At 41.3% G+C, this 23,889-nt stretch overlaps 2 protein-coding genes across 7 annotated transcripts in view; one reads left to right on the top strand and one right to left on the bottom strand.

Moving 5' to 3' along the window:
* Positions 1–669: 669 nt before the first annotated feature.
* Positions 670–17,643, bottom strand: immp1l (inner mitochondrial membrane peptidase subunit 1). Of its 4 annotated transcripts, none has more exons than XM_086185656.1 (7): positions 17,479–17,643; positions 7,041–7,151; positions 6,743–6,831; positions 5,932–6,058; positions 1,766–1,905; positions 1,417–1,527; positions 670–904 (listed from the first exon to the last, which is right to left on the bottom strand). In XM_086185656.1, the coding sequence occupies exons 2-6, from the start codon at positions 7,143–7,145 to the stop codon at positions 1,419–1,421; spliced, it is 570 nt and encodes a 189-aa protein (XP_086041782.1). In that variant the 5' UTR covers positions 7,146–7,151; positions 17,479–17,643; the 3' UTR covers positions 670–904; positions 1,417–1,418. The 4 variants fall into 4 exon arrangements, with proteins under 4 accessions (XP_086041782.1, XP_086041774.1, XP_086041789.1 ...); XM_086185648.1 differs by lacking the exon at positions 17,479–17,643 and adding an exon at positions 17,220–17,321; XM_086185663.1 differs by lacking the exon at positions 17,479–17,643 and adding an exon at positions 15,467–15,767.
* Positions 17,001–23,889, top strand: part of elp4 (elongator acetyltransferase complex subunit 4) — a 56,238-nt gene continuing 49,349 nt past the window's right edge. For 2 of the 3 annotated variants that reach the window (XM_086185616.1, XM_086185625.1), the window contains exons 1-3: positions 17,366–17,553; positions 18,811–18,846; positions 23,724–23,845. In XM_086185616.1, coding sequence (XP_086041742.1) covers positions 17,394–17,553; positions 18,811–18,846; positions 23,724–23,845 — 318 coding nt within the window. In that variant the 5' untranslated portion in view covers positions 17,366–17,393. Of the gene's footprint in view, positions 17,081–17,365; positions 17,554–18,810; positions 18,847–23,723; positions 23,846–23,889 lie in introns of those variants that run through there. The other variant, XM_086185635.1, reaches the window with a different exon arrangement.

Raw genomic sequence — 23,889 nt, 5'->3', positions numbered from 1 at the left:
TTTAACTGGTTCTCTTTTAAATTTTATACCAATTAACAGATGTTTTATTTCTTCTGACAATAACTCGGTGAGTAAACCTCGCTCTTTTTCTCTTTCATGCACACACACTCACACCCACACCCATACCCCCCCCCCCCCCCACACACACACACACACAATGAATTCAGCGGTGAGCGTGGTCCTTACTAAGTGCTTATTAATATTGTATGGTTAAATGGGGAATGTTAACATCTTTGCAATTGCCTTGGCAGCCTAATGAAAAATTAAACGACACAAGGGCTTTTGTTTTACCACAATACTAAGAAAGGGTAAACATGAAATTAATAACAGCTTTTTTTAAGGGAATAAGTTTTCTTGGATCATAGTTATCGAACAGATTTCTAGCAACAAATATCCTGCAAAAGTGGTTTGGTTGCATTTTTAAACAAGATTAACTGTCATACTATTGAATATAGTGATTTGGTCTTAAATTTACAGCCCCCCCCCCCCCCTTATGTCCCTAAACCTCATGTTTCCTCTATTTCAGCTATTAGTAGTACCACAGATCATCCCACATGACAAGGTCAAAGAAATTATTCAGAAATGTCAGTTTCCCTCTAAAAAAAACATGAAATACAGTGTCCGAACTGAAGATTCTCAGACATTCGTGTCATTGCAGTGCTACATGAAGTTCCTCTGGACTTGCCTAGTTACTGTTACGTCTATTGTCAACTAAACTAATTACTGAGCAAACACTGTTGTTGAATAAATAGTTTTATTAATTAAAAAAAAAATCTATGAAAGCCTGGTAAATTAGGGTCCATTCATGCTGCATGAGTCAATCAGAATCTGAGTCATTTTGAGTTTCAATGATCCGTCTGGTCGGGCTTTCACTGAGGGTCCCAAAACTAGGAGGTGGCCATAGCTGTAAAGAACAAAGAGCACAAAGAAGCAAAAAAAGATTAACCTACATGCCTGATGGATAAATATGTATAAATAAGAACTGTGAGTCGTTGTAATGCAGACACTTAATCGTTGCTACTTTTTCCACATTTGCTAATATGGCTTTTAAATAATGTGTTTGACTTCATAAAAGATCTCGTTATTTCATCAGCTGTGGTAATAGGCCCTCCAGTAGAGTGCCGCTGTCCAATCAGATGGACAGAAGGTTGGCTGACCTGTTTCCAGGGTCGTGGTTGCTATGACATCCAGTGACATGACAACACAGCAGAATGGAAAGCTAGACAATATGTTGTCCAGGCTTTAGTCAATCAGACACACTTGCTTTGAACTTCCAACTGACTCATGTCTTTGAATTGAGCTTAAAATGGCCATTCTGGACTTTTTAGAAAAGCATAATGGAAGGATCGGCTGAGAGCTCAACACCTACACTGTTAGTATGGAGGAGTGCTTTTAACACAACATATATAGATTTACCTTTAAGCAAACACGCCCTCGGATGAGGGCATAGGGAATTGGGCCATAGCTCCTTGAATCAGTGGAGTTCCGAAGGTTATCTCCTTCCAGCCATACATGGCCTTTTGGAACCTAGAGCACCAGAGACATGTGGAAAGAAGGCAGAACTGATTAGAACTGATCACTTTTTCCCCCTGCAAGAAAGCCATCAAATAGAAAGAGAGAAGGAGCTCCATTTTCGACCATCTTTATATATAAAACTGAGTGGATCTTTTATGTAGTGAGAACATGTTGTAAGAATGTACTTTAACAGCGCCCCCCCCCCCAACCATCTTAACGTCAACCTGCCCGTCCCTCTTTAACCCCATACCGTCTTAGGAGAGGGGTCATGGGTAACAGGCAGGGTCGGGTGGGATTTAGAACAACTTCAAACGGGGTCATTAGGCTGTTGGCTGAGATCTTCGCCCCTCTTACCAAGGGAGGGCAAAACCAGAGAGGGGCCTGAGATAGCTGGGCAGAGAGAGAGAGAGAGAGAGAGAGAGAGAGAGAGAGAGAGAGAGAGAGAGAGAGAGAGAGACCGAGCTAAGCTGCGGCTAGCAGCAGTGTCCAAGGGTCTCCACCGCGGTCCGACCTGCCAGTGGGGCGGTCATCCAAGCAGGCTCTAATTCACAATGACACCAATTATGATTAATCTCATCACTTTAGGAGAGTAGGCTTGTCAAGGCCCTAATTAAGTGCGCTGTCCCCCATATATGTGCAGACAGGATCAACAACACATTATATTGTCATAATGGGCATCACAATCCGCGAGTCTATTTTTGTGTTGCCTAACTTTTTAACGGCAAAAGTCTTCAGGAAGAAAGAGGATAACATGAATAAAAAAGAAGAATATTATCTACACAGAGGTGACATCGTGTCTTCCTCCTTATCGCCATCACCCGGCTCTCTGATTGGAGCAGTCGGTCATACTTTGGGATGGTGCGTTTGGTTTCATATTTAATAATTGAGACAGATGATGTGACATAATCACAAGCCAGTGACATGCTGACCTAACATGAGGTAAACAACTCACTGAATAACGACGACACAAATGAATATCATTAAAGGAGTCATCTGAGAACCATATGTCAGCATGCTGGATTCCCACCATTACACCTCATTAACATGGCAACATATGCTGGCTCCCAAGCACAGGAAAGAGAAACACCACCGTTTGTCATCTGCCAAACCAGAACTCTGTTTCTCCGTCATTAAAAAGTATCAAGAAAGTAATCTGGAACTTTGATTTAAAAAAAAAAAAAATCGGTGAAGGTCACTAAAAAGGTCAAATAAATGAGAGCTCAGATCTATTTAGCCTGAGTGAAATCATTAAGCGATCAATCAATCTGATCAAAACAGCAGAATACAGAAATTAGACTTCACTCTTACAAAACAAATGAATTTGTAAGGAAATCCAAACCTGAGAAACTTTCAGGATCAAGAGTGTTTCAGAGAAGGGAGAGAATCCTGATGTCTGAAACCTGACCATTTGCACTGCGACCAGGACAAAAGCGTAGTGTTTCATCTTGTCTTTTGCAGGTGCGTGAAGAGAAAAAAATTGAGTAAATTTGAATTAATCTGAAATAATCTCAGACTGCTGAAGATGCATCCTTGACTGCTGACACCGAAAATATCTAGAAGTCTGATTTAGAACAGAAAAAAATGTTAAAAATGTCCCCGTAGGCGAGACACAGGGTTGTAATATTCTGGGAATTATGTGGTCACGTTGATCATCTCTGGTGTGATGGATGTAAGAGACTTCATCCACCCTCTGGCTGTAGGCTGGTTGACGCGACGCATTGTGTACCTGTCACAGACATGTCGGCAAGTGCTGAAACTGGAGCTCTCTTCATGGCAGAGGTGTGTTGTTTAACATCCACACACCATTACAGTGCTCATTATGTTAACACGATCGAGGTGGTGAATTAAATACACGCAGGCTTACAGGGGTCAGCTTTCAGCACCTTGCTCTGTCAATCTAGAGTGCAAACGAAAATATCTCATCTCTCCCTCTGTCCCTTTATCGGTCTCTCTGTCTCTCTGCAGTAACATTAGGGATCAAGTGTCATTGTTTTGACACAACAGCTCAGACACAGAAATGATTCCTAAAAAGGTGACAGGGCAATTAGTCTGCTGTTGGGTCTCTGAGGGGTGAGGGGACATGCCTGTCTGGCAGAGTGAAAAGGAGGTATTGACAAAGTCTAAGATCGTCTCCTAAAACTCATCTTTACGGGGCCGTCCCACGATGCCTCACACCCTCCTCACTGTCACACAAACATCTTCCTACTGCGAGCAAACATTTAAGTGAACGCTGCATACTTTCTCAAGTAGCTCAAATGCTGTCACACAAACACTGACTTTATCCTAAGAGTGAACAGGGTCAATTAAATTGCATGAACCACTGCAAAGGAAATAAGAACATTTTATCAAGCGCTATAGGTATAGCCAAGAACGTCTCTCGATGAATATTGCACTTCCTACTCAATGTGAGAGCTTTAGTTACTGGTTGCATCAACCTTATTACAAGCTTTTAAAATACAACTGGTGGATGTCTTTTTTTTTGGGGGGGGGGGGTACTTGTTACAGGACTTTCTTTCCATAAAACTTCATATTATCCTGTAAAAATAATTTGGGTGAGAAAGTTGAACAAGTGATAACGCCAAAATGTAATGGTTTGAAAGCTGAGTGGGCAAGATAGTTGCATGCTGACACACTCCCTACCAACTACTATTCAATATGCTAGGCTAACTAGCAGTCAGCTATAGTTGCTAATGCAGCTCAGAGAAGAAAAGGGTATCTATCTTCTAGTCTGCCTCCGGGAGGATGGCAAAATGTGCATTTACCTCAAAGTTGGTGTGTTCCTTTAAATGATGATAGTGGTAATAGTGAACATTTTGGAGGTCACTTTGCCTCAAAACCCAAGGCTCTTCATCAATAAATGTGCTGTTCTCCACTCCTATTGTCCCATGTTATGCCAAACTGCTGCTAAGTGTGCTAAGTTAGTGAGTATGTTGTCATGTAATTTAAAAAAAAAAACAACAACTCTCAACTCCACTCTACTGAATTAGTCACAATTTGAAGATAAAATGAACAGAGGTTTAGCATTTACATTTAAATATGAAAAATCTGAGTTGAAAAGGGAAGTATTGCTTGACCTGTTAATGAGCTTTTTCAGCAATAAGCCCTTACTTACCACACCTGCTTGAACAGACCCTCTCTTGCATGTTATACCCTATCAAAAAAATGTGCTGTTGTGCTTTTTCATGGATGAATTGTACTTAATCATTTAAAAAGTTGAGTGTAGTTGCCAAAATCTACTCAATCAACTATGAGGGTTAATCAAAGTTTACTCATCTATGATGCTGAATGCCTTCACTTGTATTTTTTGTGGAGCAACATTGTTAAAACACCTGTTTACAGGCAACGATTGGCGGCAGTGGATCGGAGATGAATATTTGATCAGGTAGATTTGAAGATTTGTAAAGTCACCTGATTCATACTACATACCGACACAATAATGACATTTATTGACTACTTCAGCTCCCACATAAAAGTAGGCAAACATCCTATATCTAAATGGATGTAAGTCGGTGGTCATTTTGCTCCACCTGATGGAGAAATCTAACTATAGCTGCTCACCAGTGGACGAGGACTGAACCTGCTGCTTCATCCTGAGATCCTAGATTACAACACAATAATGTCCCCTATTACGGGTTCAGTTCTCTGTGCGAGAAGGTGAAGCTATCAGAAGAGGAAACCTGACTGATACTTGGGGCCTTGGCCTCATGCTATGCTTTCACTGAACCCATTCAACAGTCTGGCCTTGGTCTATAAAATAGACAATAAATTCAAAAAGATGCAACATAAACGCAACCTTTGGTTTGCGGAAGTATGTATTGCAGGAGTATGTACTCCTTACACACACACACACACACACACACACACACACACACACACACACACACACACACACACACACACACACACACACACACCTCCACCCACCCATCAGTCTATCCGTTCAGCTGGCACTAACTCTAACAGGCTTCAGAGAGATTGCAGGCCTGAGCTGTGGGCATTGGGGAGAGTAGTAATAGAAAAGCAATGACAGTCGTTTCACCAGCAGAACCCCTGTTCACTTCTGGTTTTATCACTGAGGAAATATAGGTGTTGTCAAAAGCTGATATTTTGAACAATGACACAAAATGGATGTGTGTGTGGTCTAAAACGTAAACAACTATGATAGTCTATGGACTTAGAGAGAAAGACATTGAGAGACAGTTTTCATTATGCATAGACATTCTCTTTGTTATTTTAGAGCAAAACAAATTATTTTGTTGTGAACAAATTTTAAATTGTGCAATAACAGATTCTTTGAGCTGTGGTTGTTGGAGGCAGAAAACATAAAACTGCCTCACTTGGTAAAACATATAATCTCAAGACATAAAGGAAGAGCAGCTGAACATGAAGAAGCTTGAATGTTACAAATATACTCACGTATGTGTGGGACTTGAAAAGATCTGATGGGCTGCTTGTGCAGATTTTGTCACCCTCCAGCCCGATGACCCGTTTACAAACATTCATATTTGGGTCAAATGGACTTTTTGCAATTACTATATCACCCCTGGAAGAAAATATGAGCAGAGTGTGTAACATTTCAGGGTGGGTACATTTTTCAGTCAAACCAAAACATCTTAGAGCGCATCAATAATATAGAATACAATGGAAGTCAGTTTCAGTTTAGTTGCTAGGTTTATCGCCCGATGCCCATTAACCTGCAAAATAACCTGGTGATTGTAATTATGACACACGAGAGGCAATGTTTTTGGTGTGATCGTGGACCCAGGCCAACACACAGTCATCTTCTCAGACGTGTGCTGGACAGAGAGGCACTGAGTGACACTGCATGTCCCAGTCAGCATCAACAAAGTGACAGGTGGTTGTGATAAGAGCCGTCCAGCAGCCAGAGGTCAGATCTAGACTCACAGGTCAGTCTCTAAACGCAGTGCCCGTAGAGACTGAGGACAATCTCAGAGATTGGGTGCACCCCCCCCCCCCAAAAAAACAAAAAAAACAAAAAACAAAGATCTGCATTTTAGAACCAATCCAAAGCATTTAGGGCAGCATTTTAGTTAGTCTTCAGTTGTGTAGCGGCTATATGTCTGTCCTACCAGGGTGACCACAGTTAACGCCAATCAAATGTATTCATGGCAGTTAACAACTGACATCCCTAGGTCACAGATATTTATCTATGACTGCTTCATGCTCCTTTTGCCTGCCGTATATGAATCTAAAGACTGGAACCCACTTTCGTATTTTGCAAAGATGACGACTCATCCGCTCAGAGAAAACAACATCATGGCTGACAATGGTGGGCTCCATTGATGGACCAGAGCACTGGAAAACAAACAAACAAACAAAAAAAATTAAGCTGTAGGCACAGATACATCAATATCATTTGCCTTCAATTCCTAGATGGCAAAGACTGTGCGACATTTTCCTTCTGTATCAGTTAAATGAGTGCAATGAATATTGATTTTGTGAACAAATATGCAAGCGAGAAATTAGGGATATTTGATTCATAATCATGTTGTAACAACACCAACCACCACAAATTCTCCGATGTATTCAAAGGCACAGTGTGCGATGCAGCCATACTGTACAGTGTAGCCCACAAACCCCAGGGTCTTCCCCAGCACACGGCGGAACATCTCCACCTACAGCACAAAACACAAACACGGTTAGGACACAACATAACAATAATGTACATACAGTCAGATGCTTCATTCATGTAGGCGAGAGGACATAATGTGTCTGGTCCACTAATGGTAGGTTCATGCAGGGTTTCTAAAACAAAATCTCTTTAGGGTTTAATTTATAAGGGTGTAGACAAGGTTGTCACAGTTGGCCTACTGCTGAGATGGCACATTCCCTGGTGTTTCATTCTCAGAGGCTCAGCAGCCAGTTCACACCAGAAAACTGCCCTGAACTTTGATCCTGAGTAGGATGGACCAATCAACACCTTGCACTCAGGTGATGGACAAAACACAGAAGCTGTGACACTTCCACCCAAGCAGCTCTGTGCCGTCTGCTGCTAGTCGCTGACACTGCACTGCCTCCTCTACCGCCACAATCATTAGAACATTTATCAGCTTCTGTCAGCGCCATAGAAACACAAAGACAACCTCAGCACCCATCAACACGCCCTGCAAACACTCTGTCACACAAACACACACAAGGGCCATCCAAGTGTCTTCTGAGCAAACATCCCAGTCACACTCAGCTTATTGACTTTCACTGCAACCTGCTGGATGGACAGAAGAAAGTGTCTTTACACACTGTCACGCACTGGACATGCACCTGCACACATGCATGTATATGCACTGACAGATTGTGTAGAGAGGAATAGCCACAGCTTAGCTCAGAGGTTCGTCTGCACTTCAAACAACGTAAAGAAATCTTTTTTTCTTCATCTCCCCTATTCCTTCTGTCCCTTTCCCCCTTTCTCTCTCCATGTCTTCTCTCCCTCCCAGGGTATTATTAACCAAAACAAGCAGAGCGGAAACCAAAGCCCCAAATCCTCAGAGCTCTGGGAATGACTTCCCAAAGATGGACACGGATTAGACCCCCAATTTCTCCCTTGCCCCGCCATCTCCACCCTACTCTCTCCCCAGGTCCCCAACAGACCGAGTGTCAGGTGGCTCTCCCAGCCCTGCCAAAGGTGTTACCCCTAATCCCATTACCCCCCTCCACTCTTCTCTCACACAAACACAAACACACACACACACAATGCTTTCTTATTCACACCAACTATATTCCACCTATTAAACCTTCCTTCTATTGTTACATCCCTAGCATGAGTTGTCTCTTTGGGCTTTTCTGATCCAGAACTCCATCCTTTCCCCTCCCAGTGTGCCACGATTGCACTCTTCCCTCTACCCCATCATCACCCCTGGCAACCCTCTTTTTTGCAAACATAGAGTAAAAGTGTTCAAGCAGGTGAAGGGTGTCATATATATATATATATATATATATATATATATATATATATATATATATATATATATGTGTGTGCTCAGCATAGGGACCAAATACACCACAGCTAGCTCCCATCTCATGTTCTCTTCCACAGGAACTGTAAAATCCCTCCTCCCAGCTGCTACAACAACACCTCTGTCCCTATAATTCCTCTGTTGGGAAGGAAGCAGTCTAAAGGTTAATGTGAATCTCAGGTCTGCAATGAGGTGACACGTTCAGCTCTATTTGTCTTGCTCTCAGCTTCCTTCAACAGTGTCGCTCTCATTGCGTTAGTGTAATACACTCTCAGACTTGATCTCACATGTGCTCTTCCTTCTGCTAGGACGGGGATCAGGAATCTTTGCTAGCACTCATTCGCAAAGCACAGTGGACAGCCTCCCATACAGCTGCCTTCATATCTTGTGTTTGAGCACCCCCAGCCCACCCCCCACCCCCGCTCCATTCCAGTGTGCATTCATCATAGGTAGGGATTAAGGGACTTTGCATAACAAGATCACACGGCCAGTGACTGATATCAAGAGAGTCCATATGCAGCCGCCTGGTTTTCTGAGGCACCCTCTGTCATTGATAGTGTGTATATGTGTGCATGCATGTGGTGTGAACGTGCACAGACAATAGCATTACCTATGTGTTTGACACAAAGTGTATATTTGTGAGCTGCAGTGACTCCTTTGGGATTCAGCATGAGGTGGACATCCACAGAGACATCTGATTGGATCTCAATTACCTCTAATTCCCCTGAGTCTGGAAACCCACACTACCTCATGCTCCTAAATCCCCAACATGTGTGTGTCGGCGTGTGTGTCGGTGTGTGTGGGTGTGGGTGTTGGGGAGTACCAACATTAATTGAATGCTATATTACAGCTGTAAATTAACACAAAGTCTCTCCGTTAATCCAGGATTACATGCTAAACATGTTCATGGGAAAACAAAGGAAGTCAGAGCAGCCCTCTCTGCAGAACCATCTGTAGCCGCTGGCCTCCCATGGTCTCAACGCTGCGCTACAGTGGGGAAAAGAGGGGGATCCCAAATGAATAGCTGCTGATGGAAACACATTGTGTGTTTAACTCTGTGATCCTCTTACTGAGGGAGCACCATTTGACTCGGAGCAGAGCACTCGCTGAATAAATATTTGCAGTATGAAAAATTACGCAAAAAAGTCAAACAAAAAGGTCACAGGTTTCATACACATACTTATCACTGTATTTCTTTGGCTTTTCTGCCTTTTAAGGAAAATATTTTATAATCATCCGGTCCCTGAAATGTCTCTCACACAAAAAAAAATAACGGTAATCAGAGTTGAAGGTCAAAATGCACTAGCATGCATTTAATTAAAATTTAGTCATTTAACTAAAATTAAGTCACACAGTTTGATACCAGGAGGTAAATTAATACCAACCAATAGAGGGTTTTCATTTTGAGGTTTTAACTGAACCACATATTCTCAAATTTTAATGTATGTAGATTTCCATGACTTTTCTTAAATTCTCTGCCTTTATTTATTTTTCATTTTTTTCCCCAGGCCTTGAAATAGTTATTTCAAGTTCCATTACTCCAGTTCCAGGCCTGTGTAAACTTTGAGAATCAAAATGTGTCAATCTCTCATCAATCTCTGAATGACAAAAAAATAAAACATGAAACATGAAAAATCGTGTCATGACATTTGTAACCTTTGTGACTACTGACAGAAACTGTAGCGATAAGAACTTGGATATTCTTAAAGGTTGTCGTAGAAAGGCAACCATCGTGTCCTTAGTGATTCAATCAAAGCATTTTCATTATTAATGTGTACACTGAAAAACAGCTGGTCAACCATTATCATTTTGAGTGAGAGGTCCGTATATCAGCTGGCGTACGATCAGTGCAGGGTTAATATCTCTATAGATAACATCTTAGATTTTAGATATGGTAATATCCCATATTGGGGTCTTTTCCTGGTTTTAAAGCCTGCATTGCAATAAAATGTCATTTTCTGTCCTAATATTTGCCTTTACCTACTCAGCCATTGCATCCTCTTGTTCCTGATGAGTACAAATAAAAAAACTTATTGTCTCAATATTTAGTAAAAGCACCAACAGTCATTCCTTCAACATTGTTTCAATGTTGATAGGGATATTAGGTCAAAAATATTGGGATATTTGGTTTTCTCCCTGAGCCCTAATTAAAACAATTAACTGACCTAATACAGTGAAGCTAATAACAACATTTTTAATCAGTTTCCACATTATTGAGGCCAGAAGGAAATATTGCTCCCTAGAGAATTGAACCTGCCGCTGGCTGAGTTGTATTAATTGATAAACATGGCCCGTCTATTAGACCCACAAAGAGAATCCCAATCCAAACAGGACACAAGGGCCTTGCAGTGGACTCCTTACACAACTAAATTAGGAAAACATGGGCTGAGAGGGAGCTGGGCAACAGGGGGGCTAAGAGGCTTACAAGCCCCTTGTCAGATATTCGTCTTCTCCCTGAGGATCCCAGATGGAAGGGAGTCTGGAGGAGCAGGCAGCATCAGAGAGGGGACGAATCCCACCTCTGATGTCTTCCTCCAGGCAGCAGAAGGCAGAGGAGGGCGGGGCCTAATTCCTGTTGCGCAAAGCTTAATTTGATCTTAATGTGAACAATAAAAAGGAGGTGCGTTTGAGGGAGGTGGGGGGGGGGGGGGTGTTCGACTATCAGTCCAATCACAGTTAATCCTGCTGATTTAGACAGAGACACCTGGCTGAATGGAGAGTGACAGATGTAAAAGTCCCAGTCACAGAGTAGTGTGTCTGGCCCCCATCTCTCTAAGGTATGCCTTCTATTAGAGGCTTAATTGAAGCCACTGATCTCCATATTGCTCTTTTCATTGTTGCTAATGGCAACACAGCCGTGAAACAGCTGAGCGAGGCTACTATTTGAGGAGCTGAGGGTTTAAACCTACAATCAATGGGTCAGCCAGAGCAAATAATAGCCAAGTGATATGAATACAACTGCGATGAATTGAAAGGAAGTGTGGCTTGACAGAGTCCCCAGCCAATTATATTGAATGGAAAAACTAGCCACTAAGCCTTATTGTATTGACCACCAGCGTATATATGTGGCGCTGGCCTGGTGCTGAGAGAGCTGAGAGATCTTATCTTGCGTTGTATCAGATTCACAAAGGAGTCCGTGTTTTTGCTTTGACCAGCTCCTGACAAAGCCATCTGTATTTGAACACTAACTAATGACAGATACCCCAACCAAGCACAGAGAGATGGGATTTCCCCTTTTATATTTGAAATGTCCACATTATGGCATCCAGCTAAATATGTTTTATTTCTGCATTTTCTGCAACATCTTTAAAAAAAAACAAAAAACTCAGGAAATCAAATGAAAGCCATTCAAACAGTAGGAAATGCTGTATAAATGGAAAAGTCAAATCTTAAGCAAACCCCATCCTATGCATATTGTTCTTTTGCCCTTCGAATATTATTTCCTTTCAACTCTACCAAAACAAATATAACGTGCATGTTGATGATAATCTCGCATTCCCCCGAACACGAGAAGTGTACTGCTTGTCTTAGCTGCAAACTGATGGCAAAATTAGACTGAAGAAACCAAAACAGTCTGTCCAGGAAAGCTCTGACATGTTATGACTGCTGCCATTATATACTTCAATCAGATACAGAGACTGGATAAAACTGACAAAAACACAGGTTGTGTTATTCTTGTGCAATCAGGCTGCAGCGTTCACACGTGCACACCCCAGAATTGTGCTACCACACCACCACCAAAGGTTAAATTGGGATTTGGGAGAAATGAAAACTAGGTGACTGGCACAGGACAGAAAACATGGATGAATGTTTCCACAGCAATGTCTGCCAAGATATGCTAATTCCCAATTCCTCAATTATGGACATTTGGACTTAAACTTCTCACTGTGGCCCCTTCAAGCATCGATGTTTGAATGTTACAAAATATGATACAATTATCATAATACAGCTGAGGTCTGTTTAAGTTAAGCTTGCACTAGGAAAACTTGTATCTTGAGTTTAAGTCACCTCTTGCAACTTTTGTGTAGCGATGCAGATCATTATGTTATCAGTATCAGCAAATATTGGTCATTTATTATCAATCGAACAACATTGCTCTGATGGGGGAAAATAATAAATATATATACAATTTAAGGGCTTTTGCAAATGTTTTTGAAAGAGCGTAATTCCTTTTTAATTCATAATGTTTACAGTACACATGATATCAATATCAAAAAATGTGAGAATCATATAAACCTTTTATAGCGATATCTAAATCGTTAAATATAGGCTGTAGGCAAAATAAGTAGTAAATAAAATATCTGTACATCAGATATTTGCAAAAAAAAAAATTCCAATATCATGCAACCCGACTGTTGTTGTTAGGCAGAAAGAACTCATTGGAAATGTCATAAATCAAACACAAACAAAAATTGATTTTGACCAGCCCCAGCAAACATGCCTGTTGTGGTTGCAAACAAGCCTAGACACAACACCAACCCACGAGTGCATTCCTTCCGCTCACTACGGACCTGCTGATGCCAGGCTAGTTTGCAGTCTCAGGTTGCAAAGTCCTTCATCCCTCCAACGCACAGCCCGCCAATTTGGCACATCATCACATATCATGTTCTGCAAGTAGCCCTGCACGTCCACTGCTGCCACTTAAAGGGTTCCTCCAGCTTCATATTTGTACTCCTGCAGGCCCCTCCTCCTGCTGAGATGCAGGTCAGTCAAAGCATCTTATTTGTCTCATATAGGCCTTCCACAATGGCCAGTGTTGTCAGTCATGATATGTTCCCTTGGTCTTCTGTCAGGACATATAAATCTCAACAGTGCTGTCAAAACAGCAGGGCTGCCTTTGCTGAGAGCATTTGTAAAGTGAGCAGTTGGGCGATTGCTTCCTCTGGAGCTTTATAGTATCCTGTGATCTTGGGCTGCCTCTGGCCTCTTTCTGCCACAGAAAGCACTTTTACAGCTGTCTCAAGAATTACGCAGATCGCTTATCAGTTCATCAGTGTTAATGGTGGACATTCAACCAAAGAAACCCAGCTTCCCCCTGTCAGTTGGTCTAGTCTGACAATCCAAGTTGCATGCAGCGAGCTTTTTTTGAGTTATAGTAAGAAAATGATTGATCTATTTGTCTCATGACAGTGGGAGTGGACCAGTATGCATAACACTCGAGGCCTCTGAAACTGAAGCAGCTGAACTGAGTTCTGGCTTCATTATAATTGGAACCTGTACTTTTCATGCTGTGACATTTAAAAACATCTTCGGTGACAAGGCCAATTTGCTGCACGATACTGTAATACAGGTGCAGCAAATTGGCCTTCTCCAAACCCTTGTATATGAGGTCAAAGTACTATATAGGCAGTATATAGACTACAAAAGGCAATTAGAAGGTCCTCAGTTATTTCAGAAATATTCTACTGATCTAACGCTTGTGCTATTATGATACAGTATCAAACATTAGCACATGAAATCAAGCACAGCTCTCAGGATAAAGGATGTCATCATGAGTAGACAGAGAAAAATCAAAAAGTGGAAGAAAATACACGTTTTTGCCCTTAAAAATTAAACTACACATTTGTTACTTTACCATTCCAAGACTACAACAATAATAATATAACATAGTTCAGTTTAAAATAAAGCTGCAGGAGGATCATCATTAATTTACAATGAGGCTGGGCAATATGGAAGAACATATGATCAAGATTAATATTTCCATGTTGATGCTGATGGAACCAGAATGTTTACTCATTTAATTTTAGATTTTTGATATACATGGATAACTTGGATGTGATGGCTACATGGGTAAATTCAAATATCAAACCAATGAGAAAATTCTGGGAATGTTAGAATATGACATCACAGTGGCATCGACAGTCACGTGACCTTTAAATGCAAGAAAAGACACTTACGCTGTAACAGTAAATACATGAAAAGCAATATCCAATATTATATCAATACATTTCCCAGCTCCATTTTACACAAATGTGATTAGATTGTTTATGTCTCACACAGCTGCAGTGGTATCTGTGATGAGATCCCCCCCCCACACACACACACACCTACTGAGCTCTCCAGGCTGAACGTGATTGAGTGACGGGAGGGACATGCAAGGATCCACCTTCAGGTAGCTAAAAAAATATCACAACTATAACACACATTCATATTATGGAAGTCCCACATGCACAGGCACATGAAGCTGCTCTGTATTAGGATGCACTTGTACTGCCATCCGTGACCTATTTATCACATTACATTACATTACATAAGGCTTTATGCAGTTTAATTCATTCTGTCTTTGCAAAGGCCATCCATGTCTTGGCAAAGCAAGAACAGAATATGTAGCATGGACATTAAAGTACAGGAGGGGATGAATGATCATTTCAGTTGTCCAGCAACAGAATGAGATAAAAGTTTCAAACAAAACCAAGGGATTTCACTTCTTCTAAATCACACAAAAATAGTAGGATTCAATACTGCAAATGTATAGTCCAAAAGATGTTTAGGTATGGCTGATAATATTAGCTGATATTGGTCTGCAACAGACACATCAGTATTGGTTTAAATTTTAGGGCGGCACAGTGGTGCAGTGGTTAACACTAGGGCTGAGCAATTTTATCAATTCTGCGATATATATCGATATTTTGTTTCCCCAGAGAGTATCGATTTTCCAGTCGCGAGTAACGATAAATTAACCTCCATCCAAATCCCCCGCGTCCCGCACTTTGCAGGAAGAGCAATTCGGTCTGCCAGCCGCTAGTGTCGCTGTAGAGCATTTGTAGTTACCCAGACGCCGACGCCTTTTTCATCCAGTTAGAGCTGAGAGATTCAGAAGAATGGCGGCGACTGTAAATCCAGCGCCTGCATGCTTAAACGCAGATATGTGGGAGCATTTTTGGGTTCAAAAACAAAAAGGAAAGCAACGATTTTGACTAAAGTATGGCGGTTTGCAAACTGTGTCACACAAACTTAAGTACTCTGGAAATATCACCTACCTGCGAGCCCACCTAAAACGTCATCACCCGGACAAGGAAACGTTAGCTGAGACCGAGCCCAAGAAGCTGCGGCGCATCCCGAAACAAAGCACGCTGGACAGTGACAGCGGTGGTTGCCACAAGTTCCCATCTTCTTCACTGAGGTCGCAGAAAATTACGGAGTCCATTGCTTACTTTATTTGTCGGGATTTGAGAGCTTATTCGGTGGTGGAAAACACCAGCTTTGAGCGCATGGTGAACGCCATGGAGCCCCGCTATGCTATAGTCACCTCGAATTGAATTATTGGCTGCCATGGTTTATTTTTAGTTAACCTTGCGGCTAGACTGGCTAGTAGCTACCTCATATGTTCAGTATCAAGCTAAAAAAGCTGCCAAAGAAGGCCACTTGTTGCACTTAAACGCTCCATTGTTCACTTTACTTTTCAAAAGCTTGCAAGATACAATTTGCACTCAGTTTCAATCAATGAAACTAATTTTCTCACCACATCTTTGATTCATTTTGTCCAGCATTTGCAAGCTGCCAGTCAGAGCCATATATTGTGGAATTGATGCTCTCAGTTCAGTTAATTCAATCCAAGTCAATGGAACACTCACAAGATGTCACCAAATCACTATGTCCCTTTAAAATATTTCAGAAAAGGATGTGTATCGAATTGTATCGTGAGCTGAATATTGCGATATTTATTGTATCGTATCACAAGATTAGTTTATCACTACAGCCCTAGTTAGCATCGTCACCTCACAGCAAGAAGGTTCCGGGTTCGAGTCCCAGCTTGGGCACGGGATCTTCCTGTGTGGAGTTTGCATAGTACCAGCATCAGCCCCACAAAACCAGTATCGGTCAAGCTGTAGTTACTTCACTATGTAACATAACGCAACTGTTCAGTGAACTGATATCTATCAATGTAGATTTTAACATTATTGTTAAACTGTCAATCATCCTTTCTCCATTACATATCTTTGTCAGAATTTGATAAATATATTTATATTGGTATTGGCTCCAAAAATCTTGTGTCTGCCACCATTAATTCTCATGCCACAGTTTACCCCCAATCAATGCAGATGTACTGCGCATCTAGTGGTTGCACCACCACAAAATATCAAATAGGGCTCCAAATAGTGATTGAGAATAATACATAATCTTCTTTTAATCAACTGATCGATCAGTTGCAGCTCTTCCATAAACAAAATTAATCCAGTCAATAAAGAATGTACTTATCAAATTGTAACGTGAAGCATGACATATAACAGCTGAACAAAGCTTGTCTTGTGGAGAAAAAAAGTGTAGCTATGTATGTATGTATGTATGTGTGTGTGTGTGTGTGTGTGTTTTAACAAGGCTCTAATTTACATACATTCAGTAAGGTCCTTTAAATAGGGACACAAATTTTCCTCAGATATCTCCTTGAGGAACATCTGCAAATCCAGAAGTGTGTTTGTAAGTTTTCTGAAGAGCATGACGGATGTTCTACCCTTCATATACAACTAACAAACCTGTGATGGTTGCAATAGTGTCATGTATTACACGCTACAGCAAGAGTGACACATTCCCACACACACTGCTTTAAGTCAGCCGATACTCTACTCTGGAATGTAAAGCAACGAACGACCAAGGTCAGACACAAAGCTGTGAGTGGAGAAAGTTTGTTCAAAACTGAACGGCTAACATTTATTATCAAACGTACATAAAGTGAAACGAGCAAGAAGACTGAGCCGGCGACGGTTGCTAATGTTACAACGGAGCTTTACTCACCTACTCAATGTGCGAATCAAAGCTCCGACTTGACAGGAATGGCACGTCTATTGACAGTTCGCTCTCCAGGCCCAGCAACAATCGCTGGTCTGATTGGTCGAGTATTAACAATGTCTTCTCTGATTGGACAAAGTCCTCCAAAACATTACCAGGCGTCACCACGCTACAGGCAGTATGGCCGCCCCCATGAGCGGTGTGGGTAAACCACTAAATAATACAAGTTTTCAGAAGAAATCAAGAAACAAGTTGTTAACCATACCTGGTACCAGACTCTCGGTTCAAAACGGACAGCTTCTCGTTTCGACCGGTGTCACGTCGCTCGACTATCTGCTCGGTCAGTTTGGGTATGAGATGTAGCGTCGCTGTGCTAGCTACTCAAGCTAACAGTGTTTGCTAGTGTAATGTTAACTAGATACATCTTAGCTGGCTATAAAAGTGTTATTTTTGTTTCTAAATGGACAAACTGTCAGCTTTTAGAGAGTAGGGATTGTTTGCTAATTTGAGACGGCCAACTGTGCTGGACAACAGTGTTAGCATTATGGAAAATTCTGAGATTTAATGCTTTCTCTCAAAGCTGTTAATTTAAAGTCGAGTAGTCATTGACAAATGTCTTGCCAGAGCTTGTGTGCTTGTTACACTGTCAAAGTTTTCAAAATCAGTTGGCATTTTACTGAATGACATTTCATATGGTTTTCTATAACACAGTCTTAAATTCACAACATCGTGTCAATAACATGTCTGTTCATTCGTCAGTGTATGTGAAATGTTTTGCAGCAAAAAGATGATTTGTTTCAAATGTTGCAGGTTATTAAAATGCAAACCATTTTTTGGATAAAAGATATTGGTGCATGGAAAGAAGTTAAAAAGCTGTAAAATGATCTCATTGATAACTTCTTGTGTCTCCTAGGATGCGATAACGGGGGAACTCTTACTCTGTAGTCATTTTTTTTAATGCAAGAAATGTTATTTCTATTTAGATTATATGGAGACTTTCTATCAGACTTATTTAACACTTATTGGCTCATTAAATACATTGCTTTTGTTTTGTATTTGGTCTTCAGTGATACATCTCCTTTCTGTGTTAAACCCTTAATATTCCATGATGTAACAATATGCCAAAGGAAACCATCTGAAATGCCTTTCTTCTTTTTGTCTCTCTTGTAAACTTTTTTTTTTTTTTATTGAGGAGCTGGTGAGTGTAGTCAAAATGTTTTAACTATGTGTAAGTTTCATTACCTGCTATATTGCAACTTTTGCACCAGGTGTTATTTCCATTATAGATGATCCTCATCCACAGACATTAAACAGCTTAGAGGACTCTACTAGAAACTACTGGGTAAAATGAGAAAACAGACATCAGACTCTTAAGCTTTTATTCAGTATGATCAGTAGTTTTGTCACAATCAGTCAAAAACAAAACATGTAAGCTGTCTCTTCAGGTGGTCACTTCTGCAGTTTTCTACACCCTGCAGGGGAGAACAAACACAACAGCAGTTGGCCAAAGTGACACTGACTCAGAGTAAAATGTGTCTGTATCATGTGCCAAACTCATACTGTTTTTTTTGTTGTTGTTGTCTGCCCTCTCGTACAGGTGGTGGGTTAGCGGTTGGAACAGTGCTCCTCATAGGTGAGACTGGCAAACAATACTGTTTCAGTTTCTAAGAAATGTTTTGAGTGAAATATTGCAGTCAGGGGTCATTCTTCAGTTCAGTCAAACCAGCTGTCAGTTAAAGGAAAAGGGCACAGGGACTGGTTAAGCCTAAAATGGTTTGACTTGTTAGTACAACAACACAGCTTGAGATCACCACTGGTCCAGTAATAACCAGGCATTTAATTGAAGACTTATTAGTGTATTTGAATGAGTAGAATTTCTTTAATTTCGATGATGATGAAAGACTTCAAGCTGTATTTACCAGAAAATACATTCTTTTTATTTTTTGCAGATTTCATGTGTTAAGCTTGAGGAATTAACAAAATATATTTGAGCTTGTGTTCAAATTTTATGTCCTTTTTTTTATTTGCTGTACACAAAAAGCTAATGTTTTGTTCAAAATCAATCAAGTCGGTAATTAGCTGATGGTCATTTAATTTGCTGATGTTTTCCTGGACTGTAATTAGATATGTTTTAAGTAGTAATGAATAAAGTTTGTGGTAAATAATGTGTGACTCCACTGTACGTGGACAGTTTTAATATCTGAAGCCATGTCCTTGCTTTTGCTCAGACTGTAGCAGTAGAAGAGAAGTGGCTGCTGATAAAAACCATTATCAAGTTGTCATAATTGACATCTGCGCTGAGTGCAGCAACACAAACAGCTGCACATGAAGACACATTGTTGGTCGTACTAAAAATGTTGTCGAGAATAGGAGATTCTTCTCAACAAATCCATTTTAATATGCTGGTTATATAGATTTGTAACGCTTTATTCAATCATTGGGGAAATGTAGCTTCCCCTGCTATGACTATTTCAAAAATCAAATCTATTCCCACAATTTAGTCTTTTTTCAAGCATGTCACAAAGAATGATGCTTTCATGTCTCAGGCTCTTTGTGATTATAGTGTCACTGTCTTGTAGAACGCCAAATAGGCGAATGACCCGAATGCCTGTTGCTAGAATTCCAGGTGTTCACACTTCTACTATGATCCTTGATTAGTATGCTCTTCTGCAGATGCGTTACAGAACTTTTCAGAAAAAAACAACCATTCAAAGCAAATGCTTTTTTTTTTTTTATAGGGACATAAATGTCTTCCACTGTATCCTCATTATTATTATTATTATCATTCATTAAAGGCGAGGCTGTATGCGCTGGTAGGCAGTAAGGTTAAGGTAGTCTTGTTTCCCCTTGAAGCTGTAATTTCTGTGTATCCAAGGCCTATACCAACTGATGATATTGCTTTGCCCTTTAATTCATCCCCCCAATCGATGCAGGAGTCAATGATTACACACTAATGCGTTCTTCCCTTCCATTTTGTGAATCAATGTACGGTTGGTTTCATCTGGTAATGAGAGACACAGTAAAGGTGAAATGCGTGTGTGAGCTCTGTTGTGTTTGTCTCTGAAATAGTAGTGTTTGTGTGTGTGTGTGTGTGTGTGTGTGTGTGTGTGTGCGCGCGCGCACACTTAGTTGTGTGTCTGTTTAGTTGTGTGTGTGTGAGTGTGTGGAAATGGGATGAGGGGGAGTTTGGAGTGTGCGTTTGTTTGTGTTTGTTTCAGGCAGTCATCTCCTACAGTCTGCCCCTTAAGCAGTGATGGCCTGTTTGTGAGACACAGACATAAAATTATCAGACTGGTTGTTGTCTGCCTTTGAAGTGTCTTGAGCTGTCCGTCCTGATTTGTCAGCAGCATTTGGGGGTGGGGGGCGGGCAGTATGGCTGCTGTCTGAAGATCTCTCATCTCTGGTGTGTTTTAAGAGTAGGAACAAAGCTCTCTGTTCCTGTTATCCTAGCCAGCATATGTGGTTAAGTTCCAGTAGCTTTTTGTTTATTTATTTTTTTAATGGCCCTAAAATAATTAATATGTCAACGTGTCAAATATCTCACTGCTTTAAAATATCTTAAGTTGGAGCATACTTTAGCCAGGTCGTTTCAGCATCCAATAAAAACCTAATACACACATTCATAAACACTGTTATGTAAAGCTGTATTCTATTAGGTTGCGTGCCAATTAATTCAGCTCTGATATTAATTATCCCACAAGAGGGTGTTCTGTTTGCTGTAAGCCAGCACTCTGTAGCGTGAAGACCAAAGCCAAGGGCTCATGTGAAAGGAAAAAAAACAGTCTTTTGCTGTGTTAAACAGATCTGCCGCAAAAGTGTTTTTCTTGGTGCACGCTCCACCCGTCTGCCAAGTTCAGTGAAAAATAAGCGAGCAGTTTTTGTGTCATCCCACTTAGAGACAGGTACTAGGAGAGGACAGACCATTGCCAACTGAAATGTCCAAAATGCTCTTTGATTTGTTAAAGGTCCGATTTTTAACAGATCTGAATAAACTGGTACTATGGACTAAGCGCTCGACATTTGTTTAGAATTCATCAGAGTTGTCGAAATGAGTTTCTTACGTCGGGTGGCTGGTGTCTGCTGCCGCTTCTTGACGCTTCCACGGTTTGGAAGGCAGGGGGCTCGTTTATCTTTGATATTCCTGCTGCCATCACCAGGTGAACTGCTCCATGATTACCTGGTACAGATGTTGATGAGCCACAGGATCAGACTCAAGAGAGAGAGAGAGAGATCAGAGTAGAGCCACGGCTCAGTGTTACAGTGTCGCACTGTTGCCTTTTGAGCAAAAAACATATTACGACACAAAACATTCTGGCTCTAGCTTTTTCTTTTTTTCTTTCTTTTCTTTCTTTTTTTTTACTTAAGATGCCATTACAAATGACTCCTTTCAACTGTTCTGCTGCAGAGGTCTTCCTTGTCCAATGTTCCGTTTGGTGAAAATCATCCAGACGAACGAACACAGGTGAAAACATTGCGTCTTTGTTGGAGTTGAATAAAAGGATCATGTGGTAAAAGCATATAAAGTGGAACAGTTGTAAGTGGGAGTTGAGTCTTTCAGCTGTGGGAAATGTTGACACTTTCACATATGAATTCTCAAGACAAGATCAGACACCAAAGTCAAAAGTCCCCTCCACAAAAGACAGGCGCAATGGTTTGAAGGGCCCCGTGTTTGTTCAGTGTCCCAACACCTCATGTCTAATATTGAGAAAGAGGAGCATCCGTGCCAAGTTGAGCCTCATGAGATTTTATTGACTGGTACATTAAATGGGGTTGAGAAATGTTGATCAACTGCATATTTGTGACAGTCAGGTCTATTTTTATTAACTTTTTGTTTAATGACAAAAACCGACTGAGTACTAAAGAGCAGCTCAATATCTATGATAATACTTTCTAGACTAAAGTCTTATACCAGGGGAGAAAAAACTCTGACCTAGATAGTTTGTCTCCTCCCCCCTGCAGCTTTAGCCGATATGATTCAGGACTCTCGTACTCCCACTCCCCTGTTTGAAAGCAAAGGAACTAGAGGCGTTTCCTCCTTTACCAAACCTTAGTCAGAATAAGCAAAAAAAGGAAGGGGAAAAAAATCAGCCTGACTGTCCGGGGTGACTGATCTACCTCAAAGATATGACTGTCCCCCGCCCTTGTTGCTCTTATATCCTGCCACCTCCAGCCCCCACCCCTTACCCCCCGCCTCAACAGCCTAATGACTCCTGGAGGTTCCATTTGTAAGGCTCCCATAGAAACACAGTCACAATAGGCCCCATCTTGAGAGGGCCCATCTGGGAGTCTTTGTGGGGCCTGCTGAAAGCCACAAAGGCCTGCTGACCTAGAAACCCATCAATAAGAGAACAGGGAGCCCCACCGACAACAAATTGAAGAGCCATGGAATTTCCTGGGCCATCCTAAATCCGTAGGTGAGGACATAGACTAGGGGTGTGGGAGGGGGGAATTCTCCGGATGTTCGAGGATGACACGTCAGAATGTCATTCCCAAGCTGTCGGCTGTATGTCTGTTACCTTAAACTGTCACTGCTGCCTTTGTCCTATTGCCCACTGTTTGTCATTGTGTGGAGAGGCCTATGAAATCTTTACAAAATGGTGATTGTGACAGGAAGCAGCAGCAGCATGCTGACTAGAGTTATGTGTCCTACTTGGGGGGGTTCATGGTGATGATGTTTCCCTTTGGGGGGGGGGGGGGGTTGGTTTGTAATTTGTACTTTGTACTAAGGAAAGGGTATCTTTGGGAAGATGTGTGAGATGATTAGAATCAATCAAAAAATCCAAGAATAGAATCTAATTTTCTTTAAAAATGTTGTATGTGTTCATACTTTCATGTTAGAGAAGCAATGAAATGATGTCAGATTGCCCTCATAGGACACAGCTACAACTACAGTAGAAGCTCAGGACCTTTTGGAGGACAGAAAAAGTCCGATCTTGTTTTTTGCCTTGATGGTAGAAGATCATTTGAATGCAGGCGGCAGGTGTCCCCCTCGCTCCCCCGCACCGTGGTTAGAGGTATGAAATGTGACAACTTGACGTGAGAGCCAGAGATGAAGATGTACACTTTGATAGTTACATCACGCAGTAACACCTATGCCAACGTGCCATGGCACTTGCCGTGTCAGTTGTTCCCTACAGAAGGTAGCAAAATGTGATCCTTACACCAATTACGGTCAGCTTCTATGATGTGGTCGTGAACACCTGGACCGTCGGAAGGATGATCAAACTAGACGGACAAGATCCAGTGTACAGTATGATGACGACCACCTTGTTAGTGATGCTAGCAGATGGTGATGTATAGGAAAGATGTTGAGACTGATCATTGAGTCCTTCCTGTGGGCCCTGAGCTATATTCCCAGAGTGGCTCTTTCTGTTTACGCTTCACTCTAATGACACATTTTATTTGTCTGACAATTGGCACAGACAAAAAAAGAAGAATATCCAAACTGGTAATAAACAAAATCAACACTTCAATTCTGATTTCTTGCCATCTTTTGTTTCTCTTTTCCAGAGGAGGACCGATATGATAGCTACTCTCGTATGATCTTAAAATACTTCCTGGCAGAAGGAGTGGTGTGTCGACATGAACTCTTCATAGCAGCGGCTCAAGAAAACCCAATTGACATCTTACAGGTATGAGCTGAGGTAGTGTGTGTGTTTTTTTTCTTCTTTTTGCT

This window comes from Aulostomus chinensis, chromosome 2 (genome assembly GCF_037954235.1).
Source record: "Aulostomus chinensis isolate RoL2024-O1b breed Wild chromosome 2, RoL_Achi_v1.0, whole genome shotgun sequence".
Taxonomy (NCBI): domain Eukaryota; kingdom Metazoa; phylum Chordata; class Actinopteri; order Syngnathiformes; family Aulostomidae; genus Aulostomus; species Aulostomus chinensis.
This window is presented reverse-complemented; position numbering and strand designations above follow the sequence as displayed.